We start from the raw sequence: 13,369 nt of genomic DNA on the forward strand, positions 1-13,369 counted from the left end.
TTGAACATTATAGAAGCAGCATTTTTATTTTTATTTTTTAAAATTTATTATAAGTACGGACAGGAGAGAGTTCGAAGTTATTACATTAATTTAGAGAGGAGGAATTTCAAACCCGAAACTCATACATTGAAATTCTCAAATTGCAGAGGAACAATAATATGCAGACAAAAATCTGCAACGTAATTACTTCTCGTTTAATCCTAATTTTCACTCCTCCTTGGCTTCCCTGAATCAAAACCCACCTGGAACAAAAGCAAATCAAATCAAATAACCAAATTTAAAAACAGTAGCAAATCCCTGAATCAAAAGACAGAAGCGCGTAATGACATTTTTGAAGCGTCAATAACAATTCCCTAGTAAAAAACGAACGGTGGTTAAGTTTAACCTACCGCATTGGCAGCAGAAGCGTCCGGGATCCAGTCATTAGTTGCTGGGTTGCACTGGCAAGAAGCATGGACGTCGGTGTCGGAATCCGGTGCTAAATTGTAACTGTTGTTACCTTTGTTTTGCACTTTGATGAACCCAGTTCCTGTGGTGTGGTGTTGCTTGTCAATGTCGTTCAGGTCCTTGTAGTAGTCTGTCTCCACAAACTCCTCACCAACTCCACTTCCATTCACCACTATTTTCTGCTCAAAAAAATAAATATCAAGAGGAAATGAAACAAACAAGCAAGCGTTTGTAGTCCAACGGTTAGGATAATTGCCTTCCAAGCAATAGACCCGGGTTCGACTCCCGGCAAACGCATTTTACTTTTACTTTTAAGAAAATTTTAACCAAAAACTCTCTGTTTATTTTAATAAAAAATTATATTTGTACTATTCAAATTTCTCTTTATCTTCTTTTCATTAATTTTTCTTATTTTTAAACTACAAAAGTTAAAGTGCAAAACTACATTTATTTTTAAGAGAATTTTATCCAAAAACTTTCAGTAATGTTGACTTTAACAAAAAAATCACATTTGTATTATTCAAATTATACTTTATTTTGTCCAAATAGTTAAGGTGCTTCTTTTCATTAATTTTTCTTATTTTTAAACTACAAAAGTAAAGTGCAAAAACTACATGGATCAAAACCATCAAGGACCAAAACCATCATAGAACTAACCTGCGAATCGTTTTCGAGACGATGGAACTCAACGAGTTCAGGAATTTGGTCTTCGTTTTTCAAATCATCCACATACTTTGACGAATACTCACTGCGTTGAGGTTTGGAGTGACGCTTGGGAGTCACTCCGTCGAAGTACTCTCTCGTCTTCGACTCGATCTCTGCCTCTTCCTCTCTCGACAAATGAGCGTCGCTCCTGTTTGGCCTCCCACAGCACTCCATTTTTCTTCTTCTTCCTCTTCTCTAATCTCTTCTGTATTTTCCCACAAACTTTTTCTTTCTGTTAATTGGGTTTTATACAAAAGAGAGAGACTTTTGCTTACCTACCTATCGTTGTTGACTTTATGAAATCTGGTGGGAAGTTTTGGGATCCAAAAGTATCCAACTTTTTTGAGAGAAAATATCTCAGCGATCTTATCCATTTGTCCCTTGCTTACCTGGCATGGTTTGGTGGCAATTTCAAGTTGGGTTCTCTTTTTTTCCTAGATTTTTACAAATTTTTTATTATTATCAAGGAAATGTAAAAGGATTTGAAACTATTATAATACTTTAAAATAGGAGTTTCGAACACGGGACGTATGGGTAGAAATCAACATCCTATCAACTAAGATATTGAACTAGCTCTTCTAGATTTTGATTATTTGAGGTTCTATTGTCTTTAATTTTAGTTACATAAACATTTGGAGTGGGCTAGAGAGCTTATACGCTCACAATTTTTATGCAAATTTGAACAAGTTTTATGGTGCAATGATATTGTGAATCATTTAGATTGTCTTTATATTGTCAAGATGAAAGCAAGAATTCTTACAACTCAACAACATTTGTTACATATGTACTAAAATTAGTGAGAAATGAAAGATTTGAACTCCTACTGTGAATCTGAGAGTAAACTGCTTTATAATTGAAGCTATAAGCCCTACAGAAAGTTAGTTGGGAAAGAGAAAAAAAGAAGAAATGTGTTTGGTTTATACCTAAAGTATAATGTGTTTGTTTACGTTGTTCAGTTTGGGACAGTGGCAAAGTCAGAAATTGTCGGAGGAATGACAAATTATAAAAGGGTAAAAGGTCCCCCAAAAATGTGGACATCCAAGTTTGCAAGAAAATTATGTGAAATACCCAGAATATTCAAAGGAGGGTTTGGATAACCGAAATATTCGAAGGAAGATTTGAACTACCCCAAATATTCGAAGAAGGGTTTGAACTAACAGTATTATTTGAATTTAAGCATTGTTTCTTGTTGTATCGTTCCATTACATAACTGTATGATGAACAAAGTTCTAAAAGACGCTAAACGCTAGTTGGACGGCCACATGACCTAACGCTCAAGTGAGGACCTAGACGGATTTAAATAAATTTATTATATATTGTATAAATAAGTGCCCATTTATTATATAGCACATAACATCTAAAAATATTGATAAATTTTCTGTATTACTTTGTTGAATTTGGTTGTAAAAGAAACAAATTCAAATGATTACGAGTTTGTAATACTTTACAGAATATTTTTTGAAGCTCGTAAGGATTTATAGTTTTAAAAGAAATAACAGTATCAAACACGTGACTTAAAAAATATTGGAGAATAATTAAAACAAAACAAAACAAATCCAATATAAATCAGCACATCTAACAAGCAAACTAGGTAACGCAAATTGATTGGACAATAGTTAAAAAACCAAAACAAATTGGGTGAATTTTGAAAGGGCATGTGGGGTGAGATGAGGGAGAGAGAAAGTCTCTTCTTCTTCGTCGGAACCCGAAACAGAAGCTCCATTTCCAGAAGCTACAAAATGTTGCTCTCTATTCCTCCTTTCTTTGGCATGAGTATTTTCGAAAGAAAAAACAAAGGAGAGCGCGGGCAACCTACTCTGCGCAGCAACAGGGACTCCTGACGGAGTTACAGGTTTTCCGACGAGATCAGAGGGCTGACCAATGCTCCTTGACATGCTTTTTAACGAGGGAAGGTACGGCCGCACCTCCTTGCACCTCCTTGCACCTCTATGGCTTCACCGCAGGCTTGGGCATACTCATCTTGCAAGAAAGAAAGACGGTGATGATTTCAGTATGGGTTAAAAGCCCAAAAAAATGTTAAATGGGCTCAGGCCCACAACCTGGTGCAAATCGAATCAAACTGTAACCAGACCAGTCTGGTCTGAGTCCAGTTTGGTTCGATTTTCATGACATGTTTTTGGATTTGTTGCATTAGTCGGCAACCGTCGAAATCAATTTGGAAGGCATTCTTCAGTCTGTTTTCTTTGTACTTTGATTCTTGTTCGATCATTGCTTTTCGATTTGTTGAAATGCTCTAGTACTTCCGACCAAAGAGGAAAAAAAAGGTATCGTAACAAACATAATGCATGTGCTGGGCACTGTAGCAATGTGATTACAACTTATAAGTAAAATCCGAATGAGGATCCTCTCCGGATTCTCAAATCGTGTCTTTTCATCGTATATCGTATGGTCATAAATTATTTTAAATACTTTTATTTAAAATTAAACATGAACAATACTTAACGAAAACTGGCCGCATGATGTACGATGAACGGACACGATTTGAGGATTCCCGGGATCCTCACAAAAAGGATCTAGAGATGATCCTCATTCCTAAAACCCATCATACCATCAAGTCTAAAATCACATACCACTTTGTTGGGGTACATATTACAACTTATAACTAAAATCCACCAATAACTTCGTCAATTACGTCACTTGATCCGAGTGGTCTTACAGTCGTAATATGACTAAAATAATAGAGTTTTAACTTTGATCGACCAATTATGTAATTCTTCTTTGGTAAGACTTATCACAATGCGGTATAAAATATATAATTGTTATTAGGAGTATCTCTCGTTTAATAATAGGCTTGATAAAGAGATATTCTGGCAACTATATAAGGATTGTTCCTATTCTCACAATATATACATTCCATTTTGAACAAACCCTATTATTACTAGAACACTTTCGTCTATTGAGAATAGACAACTTTTTTGTCATCCGTAAGAGCCATGTCATCCTCTTTGGTACATATTTCGTGCACATTGACCTTTGAGAATCAAGTCAAAGTGCCTATGATCTATTATTGATGTTGGTTCCAACTTTTATACTATCACATGCATGACTTGATAGAAATGGGGTATACAACCCAAAGCTAACTTATAACATTAGAGGTAACAAAGCGAGTTCGAAAGACTCCAACAGTATCATCCATGAGCGATGGTCCAATCCAAACAGGAGGAGTTTTTCTCCACTTTGACATCTTTTAAAGTTTACTGTTCGCTTGATAGGTCAAATTAAAATATTATTTTATTACATTAAACTATTAAAATAAATGTTTTTAAAACAAAATACAATAATAAGATTAATAAAATACATTTAATAATCAATTAAAAAAAATCAAGCAACTGTCACTTTTAGCAACAAAAGTAAAAACTGCTAATCTATGTCATGACACATCAGATTTGATTTTTCGGTTGAAAATTATTGTTGCTAGACAAAAAAAAATGACATGGACATGGACAAAAAGAAGAAATACCCCAAGAAAAAACACCTATACGCTATCAACCCCTTGACCGACAACTAACATATGCTCATGGCTCCACATTACAAGATTATATTCTCATGATTAAATTTTTTTATTTCTGAGTCGGAAGTCTATATAAATACCAACGCACTTGCTCTTCATCAACATATCTCATCTATCTATCCATCTTCCAACTTAGAACTAAATACTTGAGCTCTTAGTACCCTCTGGGATTGAAAGCATCATCATCATGTTCCTTCACATATTTACTTGTTGCACCAGTGTAGCAAGGTAACCTACATATACATACATACATACATACATACATACATACATATACATATATATATATATATATATATATCGTGTGTATATATATATATATCATATCAGACCCTTTAAAGGAAGATATTCCCATTTTATTTGAAAAATGGGGGTTGGTTATGGGATCCACTCCACATCGAACTTCAACAATCTGAACGTCTATTGTAAGTCTCGATTCATAGATCATCCTTACAAAAATTCAATTCAATCCAGAAAGTGTTCGACAATTTCTTTTAGCTCAATTAGATGCCTCAAATATTTTCTGTTTGACTAATATTTTGCAATGATGGTTTATGGGGTACAACTAAAAAAATGAATTGTTTAGATTGTTAAAGTTTAATGTGGTGTGAGCCCCACAACTAATCTCATTAAAAAAAATAGAAATCCCTCCCTGAAATTGAGGCCTCATATATCATAATATTTTCAGTTTGACTAATATTTTGCAATGATGGCTTATAGGGTACAACTAGAAAAATAAATGGTTCAAATCGTTAAAGTTTGATGTGATGTGAACTCCACAACTAATCCCTATTTAAAAAAAAAATTGGAAATCTCTCCCTTGAAATTAAGGCCTCATATATCATAATATCATAGACTTGTTCATTTCATAAATTACAATTTCTTGGTTACATTTTAAGCTGTTTTAGGGTGTGTTTGTACCATACTTGACCAATCCCGAAACTACTGAGCACCGGTCAACGTTATACCGTCAAGGACCCAGAAGAGCTTCCCTTCAACCAGGAGGCCAATCACAATGCGACACGTGTCGAGATCAGAAGTCAATCACAGCACGACACGTGTCAACATCAGAAGCCAACTAGAAACTCTCTTCTATAAATAGGGATCATTCTCCCGCAATAATCTATAATGTCATTTTGTACTAAATTATTCACTAGAACTCACAAAATGAGAGCTTGAACCTATGTATATATGTAAACCCTTCACAATTAATGAGAACTCCCCTACTCCGTGGACGTAGCCAATCTGGGTGAACCACGTATATCTTGTGTTTGCTTCTCTGTCTCTATTCATTTACATACTTATCCTCACTAGTGACCGAAGCAACCAAGCAAAGGTCACAAAACCTGACACTTTCTGTTGTACCAAAGTCCTCACTGATTTTGTGCATCAACAATATGAAATACTTTTGCTTTTGAAGAAGTAACTTTCCATAGGCTTATTCTTGAACTAGGCTGGAGGGTTTTCTGGTTTCCTCCAGAGTATAAGGCCGACTCAAGAATTTGAGGGTCAAAACGAGTCCATCAAATCTAGAGTACGTTTGACCTTGATAATATGAGATACTTTTGCTGTTGACAAAGTAGTGGATGTATCGGCACATGTTCTGTTACGCTTGTCTCCACATGCTTCCTTGTATCCTTCTCACTTGCCCTATTTGTTCCTCAGGCAGATGTGGTATCTTCTCTGGAAGCATAAGATGTTGAAGATGAGTACTCGAGAACAATGCCAGGTAAGTAATCAGGCAAGGGGTTCCAGGCAGTCAGTTCCTGACTAGAAGCTTGAATCCAAGTGCTGACTGATTACTCTCTTTCTCCTTGTCTTGCAGGTAAGAACAAGGCCAAAGGAAAAGACAGGGAAAAAGCATGATATGGGATACTCTTGCTTTTAACTCTAATGATATGAGATACTCTTACACTGGTGTGGCTTGTTTGCAGAGGTATTATCGGGGGGAAAAGAAGCTGAGTATTTTGAGAGACTCTGCTGAGAGTGCATTCTCGAATGCGAGAAAGGGTTGAGCATTTTTGCAGGTTTGCTTGTCCGTGGAGGAGGGAAGTCGACATATATAGGGATTTCCCAATAGCAAGTAGTAATGCTATTCCTTTACCCTTCTTGGTCACAGCAATGTAGTAGGAGCTGCCAGCTTCACGTGTTTTAACTTTGTCAGAGCACTTTGAAAAAGTGGTATGTGGTATCTGGAAAGCTGATGTTGCGTGTGAAAATTACAGACAAGCTTTATCTAAGGAAATCTGGCTCTCGAAGTTCTGAGAGCTGTGCCTCTTCAGTTTTCGAATAAGCAATCCCGTCGGGGATCTGGCTCTCGAGATTCGGAAAGTGGCGCCGTTTCAGTTTTTGAGAAAGTAATTATGTTGGGAGTCCTTTCTCGAATGTGAGTAAAGGTTGGACGTTCTTGCCAGTCTGTCTTGCCACGGAACACGGAGGTCGACACACATAGGAACTTTCCAGTTGTCAAGCAGTGGTGCTGTTCTTTTACCCTTGTGGGTAATAGTAGGGTAGCTGGAACTTCGAAATTCTCGTGCCTAAACTTTGTCAGAGATCTTTGGCAAAGTTATATGTGGTACCCGAGGAGTTGATGTTGCGTGTGGAAAGTGGTGCCTCTTCGAAATCCGGATAGTGGTGCCTCTTCGAAATCCGGAGAGTGGTGCCTCTTCGAAATCCGGATAGTGGTGCCTCTTCGAAATCCGGAGAGTGGTGCCTCTTCGAAATCCGGATAGTGGTGCCTCTTCGAAATCCGGATAGTGGTGCCTCTTCGAAATCCGGAGAGTGGTGCCTCTTCGATTTTTGAACCAACAGCCCTATTGCCCTTTCTTTTATAAGGGCACCAATTATGTGTAAGGAGTACATTCAGAGACTTATTGCTTGTAGGAATTTTCCCCTTACTTCAGAGATTTATTGCACCTCATTTCTCCTTCATCATTTCTGAGAATGTCTGGTCCATCTGACCATCGTTTTGACTTAAACTTTGGTGAAGAGGCAGCCATGCCTTCTCAAGACAACATATGGCGCCCCTCTTTCTTATCCCCTACTAGTCATCTTACTGTTGGAGACTCCGTGATGAAGAATGATATGACCGTTGCGGTGGTGGCCAGGAACCTTCTCACTCCCAAAGATAATAGAATATTTTCCAAACGGTCTGATGAGTTGGCTGTTAAGGATTCTCTGGCTCTTAGTGTTCAGTGTGCAGGTTCTGTGTCTAATATGGCCCAACGCCTATTTGTTAGAACCCGCCAAGTTGAATCATTGGAGGCTGAAGTGATAAGTCTCAAACAAGAGATTAGATGGCTCAAGCATGAGAATAAACAGTTGCACAGGCTCGCGCATGACTATGCTACAAACATGAAAATGAAACTTGACCAGATGCAGGAATCTGATGGTTAAGCTTTACTTGATCATCAAAGGTTTGTGGGTTTGTTCCAAATGCATTTATTGCATTCGTTTTCTATGGCAGTACCGCATAATGAAGCTCTAAATGATCAACCTCCAATGCCTCCTCCTTCTAGGGTTCTGTCCAGTACTGAGGCTCCAGATAACCACCCTCCGGTGCTTTCTCCTTCTGGGGCTCTACCGACTGCTGAGACTTCCCCTAAGCAACCTTTGTGAAGGCTCCCTCTTGTTTGTTTATTTGGACTCATGTATATGTACATATTTGTAGCTTATCGGAAATATTAATAAATAAGCTTTGCTTCATTTCAACGTATTGTGTTAAATACACCAAAGCCTTCTTCAGAAAGTTCTCTGAATTTTTTCTTTTGTTGAAACTTATATTGTTGAAGCTTTGTGAGTGAAGCATGTAGTTTGAGGTAGTGTTCCCTTAATTTCCCGAGTGAGGAAAACTTCTCGGTTGGAGACTTGAAAAATCCAAGTTACTGAGTGGTTGTGAGACTTCCGAGTATCAAGGTGCAGTAGCATATGGTGGGAGTCCCCTAAGTCTTCAGGCGAGGAGAGTTGCCGAATGAGGTGTCTTGCTTGCTACTAATTTGTCAAAGTAACGAAGCCTTGTTTTGATGTCACACCTTCATATATGCCTTATCCAAAAATATTTCAAGCTGGTTTTAGCTTTGCGAGGGCCCAAAATTTTTGTGTAGCCCAAAACTGCTCATTTGTTTTCAAGCCCACGAAAAGAGGGGATCCAGTGCCTTGGTTCATTTTTTATGTGGTTGGCAAGCCCAAAGAGGAGAAGAGGTCTGTGCCCACTCCCCTTTATTTATTTTATATTTTTTTTTTTGTGAAGCCCAATGCTTTCTTGCTTCATGTCGGGAGGTAGAGAAATAATAACAATGAGACTCAAAGTCTTATCCCTTTGCTTGTGTCTTCTTCCTCATTTCCCTGGACTGTTCTCAATATAGCACTGTTCATTTATTCCTTTTGTCCGTCACTTTTTGTGGCATTTAGCTTTTCTTTTGCTTTGCCTTTTCCTTTCTTTGCTGGAAAGGTTTTCATTTTCACTAAAAATCTGAATTATTCCAAATCCATGTTGAAGGAAATGTGGGTGTTAGAGCCAAGGAAGTGAAGGAGGGAGTTAACGTAGAGGGAGCGGTAGCTCTTCAATATAACACCATTCTATGTAGCTCAAATTGCAAGGTTGTCTTCATGAAAATTGTTCCTTAGCTTGTGAACTACACCATATCCTAATTTGAGATCCATCGGAGTAGTACAACTCCAGATATTCAGGTATGATGAGTGACTGTTCATCATTTTTCTGTTAACCCGTCAGACTTATTGTGAGCTTCGAAACTTCATGTTCTCTTATTCAGATCAACATACTTTCTTCATCGAAGTTGTTCCTCACCGTGTGAACTACAACATATCCAAATTTGAGATCCGTCGGAGCAGTACAAATTCAGAAAGTCAGGTATGATGAGTAGTTGTTCATCATTTTTCTGTTAACCCGTCAGACTTATTGTGAGCTTCGAAACTTCATTTCTCTTGTTCAGATCAACATACTTTCTTCATCGAAGTTGTTCCTGATCATCTCTTCCATAACATATCAAAAATTCAGAACAAACTAACGGTTGAATATTTCCAGATCTTCGAAACACCGCAGCAGCTTTGAAGCTTGCAGAAATCTGACCGTCATGTTTGGAGCTTCAACACTCTAACTTCTGTCGCTCAAATAGAAACATTTCCTTCGTGAAAGTTGTTCATCTGCTCAAGAACTATAAGATGTCCAAAATTCAGCTCCACTGAGGAAGAGCAGGAGTTGCAGAAATTTGATAGATGGAAAGAGGCGGAAGAGGGAGAGGGAGAAAAAGGCTGCTTGGGTTGGATTTTATATAATTGTATGTCTGTTTATGATAGGGATATTGCGGATGTAAAACAAAAAATGTTTGTGTTTACTCATGTGTTGTTGTACAAGTTCAAGAGAATCTTGGTTTTGTGAACAAAATTTGTTTATTTGCCATAAGGTTTTGTGTTTGTACCATATTTGACCAATCCCGAAACTAATGAGCACCGGTCAACGTTATACTGTCAAGGACCCAGAAGAGCTTCATTTCAACCAGGAGGCCAATCACAATGCGACACGTGTCGACATTAGAAGCCAATCACAGCGCGACACATGTCAACATCAGAAGCCAATCACAACACGACACGTGTCAATGTCAGAACAAAACTAGAAACTCTATTCTATAAATAGGGATCATTCTCCCACAATAATCTCTAATGTCATTTTGTACTACCCACAAGGGTAAAGGAACAGCACCACTGCTTGACAACTAGAAAGTCCCTATGTGTGTTGACCTCTGTGTTCCATGGCAAGACAGACTGGCAAGAACGTCCAACCTTTACTCACATTCGAGAAAAGACTCCCAACATAATTACTTTCACAAAAACCGAAACGGCGCCACTCTCTGAATCTTGAGAGCCGGACTCCCAACAGGATTACTTTCTTAAAAACCGAAGCGGCACCGCTTTCCGAATCTCGAGAGCTAGATCCCCGACGGGATTGCTTGTTCAAAAATCGAAGAGGCACAGCTCTCAGAACTTCGAGAGCCAAATTTCCTTAGATAAAGCTTGTCTGTAATCTTCACACGCAACATCAGCTTTCCAGATACCATATACCACTTTTTCAAAGTGCTCTGACAAAGTTAAAACACGTGAAGCTGGCAGCTCCCACTACATTGTTGTGACCAAGAAGGGTAAAGGAATAACATTACTACTTGCTATTGGGAAATCCCTATATATGTCGACCTCCCTTCTCCACGGACAGGCAAACCTGCAAAAATGCTCAACCCTTTCTCGCATTCGAGAAGACACTCTCAGCAGAGTCTCTCAAAATACTCAGCTTCTTTTCCTCCCGATAATACCTCTGCAAACAAGCCATACCAGAGCAAGAGTATCTCATATCATCAGGGTTAAAAGCAAGAGTATCCCATATCATGCTTTTTCCCTGTCTTTTCCTTTGGCCTTGTTCTTACCTGCAAGATAAGGAGAAAGAGAGTAATCAGTCAGCACTTAGATTCAAGCTTCTAGTCAGGAACTGATTGCTTGGAACCCCTTGCCTGATTACTTACCTGGCATTGTTCTCGAGTACTCATCTTCAACATCTTATGCTTCTAGAGAAGATACCACATCTGCCTGAGGAACAAATAGGGCAAGTGAGAAGGATACAAGGAAGCATGTAGAGATAAGCGTAACAGAACACGTGCCGATACATCCACTACTTTGTCAACTGCAAAAGTATCTCATATCATCAATGTCAAACGTACTCTAGATTTGATGGACTTATTTTGACCCTCAAATTCTTGAGTCGACCTTATACTCTGGAGGGAACCAGAAAACCCTCTAGCCTAGTTCAAGAATAAGCCTGTGGAAAGTTACTTCTTCAAAAGCAAAAGTATTTCATATCATCTCTTCTCCATTTGCTTCTTCTGATCCTTGGTGCTATTTACGACACAAAGAGAAGGAGAACAATTAACAGGAAGCCGAAGTCGAACCTCCGATCCAGGTTGCTTGCTTGGAAGTCTGATTGCTTACCTTGTCTGTTACCTCATTCGACAAATCTCCTAGCTCGGCGACTTGGGGGACTCCTACTATAGGGTTTGTATTGCACTTGACCAAGCACGAAACTACAAGTAAGTTTCAAGTGAAATTGATACATTACCTTGTGCATCTTTATCGGTTAAAGATATCACCCCTGGATGGAGGAAAAGTACTTACAGAGAAGATGCCACATTTACATATGAGACAGATAAGGTAAGTGAAAATGATACCACACTTTGGTACTTAGAAGTTTCGTGATTACTCAATAGCTTGGATCTTGCAAGTCCCCAACCGAGGAGCTTCCCTCACTCGGGAACTTAGGGGAGCACTGTTTGTACCATACTTGACCAATCCTGAAACTACTGAGCACCGATCAACGTTATACCGTCAAGAACCCAAAAGAGCTTCCCTTCAACCAGGAGGCCAATCATAATGCGACACGTGTCGACATCAGAAGCCAATCACAGCGCGATATGTGTTAACATCAGAAGCCAATCACAACACGACACGTGTTAATGTCATAACAAAACTAGAAACTCTCTTCTATAAATAGGGATCATTCTCCCACAATAATCTCTAATGTCATTTTGTACTAAACTATTCACTAGAACTCACAAAATGAGAGTTTGAACCTATGTATTTGTGTAAACCCTTCACAATTAATGAGAACTCCTCTACTCCGTGGACGTAGCCAATCTGGGTGAACCACGTATATCTTGTGTTTGCTTCTCTGTCTCTATTCATTTACATACTTATCCTCACTAGTGACCAAAACAACCAAGCGAAGGTCACAAAACCTGACATTTTCTGTTGTACCAAAGTCCTCACTGATTTTATGTATCAACACACTACTCTCCAGATTCCGAAGAGGCACCACTCTCTACACGCAACATCAACTCATCAGGTACCACATATAAGTTTGCCAAAGATCTCTGACAAAGTTTAGGCACGAGAATTTCGAAGTTCCAGCTACCCTACTATTACCTACAAGGGTAAAGGAACAGCACCACTGCTTAACAACTGGAAAGTTCCTATGTGTGTCGACCTCCGTGTTCCGTGGCAAGACAGACTGGTAAGAACGTCTAACCTTTACTCACATTCGAGAAAAGACTCCCAACATAATTACTTTCTTAAAAACCGAAGCGGCACCGCTCTCCGAATCTCGAGAGCCAGACTCCCAACATGATTACTTTCTTAAAAACCGAAGCGGCACCGCTTTCCGAATCTCGAGAGCCAGATCCCCGACGGGATTGCTTGTTCGAAAACCGAAGAGGCACAGCTCTCAGAACTTCGAGAGCCAGATTTCCTTAGATAAAGCTTGTCTGTATTCTTCACATGCAACATCAGCTTTCCAGATACCACATACCACTTTTTCAAAGTGCTCTGACAAAGTTAAAACACGTGAAGCTGGCAGTTCCCACTACATTGTTGTGACCAAGAAGGGTAAGGGAATAACATTACTACTTGCTATTGGGAAATCCCTATATATGTTGACCTCCCTCTTCCACGGACAGGCAAACCTGCAAAAATGCTCAACCTTTTCTCGCATTCGAGAAGGCACCCTCAACATAACCTCTCGAAATACTCAGCTTCATTTCCCCCCGATAATACCTCAACAAATAAGCCACACCAAGAACAAGAGTATCTCATATCATTAGGGTCGAAAGCAAGAGTATCCCATATCAT

At 38.9% G+C, this 13,369-nt stretch overlaps 1 protein-coding gene and 1 non-coding gene across 2 annotated transcripts; one reads left to right on the forward strand and one right to left on the reverse strand.

Moving 5' to 3' along the window:
* Positions 1-7: 7 nt before the first annotated feature.
* Positions 8-1,416, reverse strand: LOC126614917 (uncharacterized). Its single transcript, XM_050282620.1, has 3 exons — positions 1,105-1,416; positions 390-626; positions 8-242 (listed from the first exon to the last, which is right to left on the reverse strand). The coding sequence occupies exons 1-3, from the start codon at positions 1,324-1,326 to the stop codon at positions 201-203; spliced, it is 501 nt and encodes a 166-aa protein (XP_050138577.1). The 5' UTR covers positions 1,327-1,416; the 3' UTR covers positions 8-200.
* On the forward strand, positions 673-744 carry TRNAG-UCC (transfer RNA glycine (anticodon UCC)). Its single transcript has one exon. It is a non-coding gene; the product is annotated as a tRNA-Gly (tRNA).
* Positions 1,417-13,369: the final 11,953 nt, after the last annotated feature.

The sequence above is a fragment of the Malus sylvestris genome, chromosome 3 (assembly GCF_916048215.2).
Source record: "Malus sylvestris chromosome 3, drMalSylv7.2, whole genome shotgun sequence".
Classification (NCBI taxonomy): domain Eukaryota; kingdom Viridiplantae; phylum Streptophyta; class Magnoliopsida; order Rosales; family Rosaceae; genus Malus; species Malus sylvestris.

Excerpts from the sequence above, each read along its gene's own strand:
- LOC126614917 (XM_050282620.1), bottom strand. The coding sequence starts at position 1,326 with ATGGAGTGCTGTGGGAGGCCAAACAGGAGCGACGCTCATTTGTCGAGA. Across the intron at positions 627-1,104 it reads GTCTCGAAAACGATTCGCAG|AAAATAGTGGTGAATGGAAG; the intron begins GTTAGTTCTATG and ends TTTTTTGAGCAG. Across the intron at positions 243-389 it reads ACGCTTCTGCTGCCAATGCG|GTGGGTTTTGATTCAGGGAA; the intron begins GTAGGTTAAACT and ends CTTTTGTTCCAG.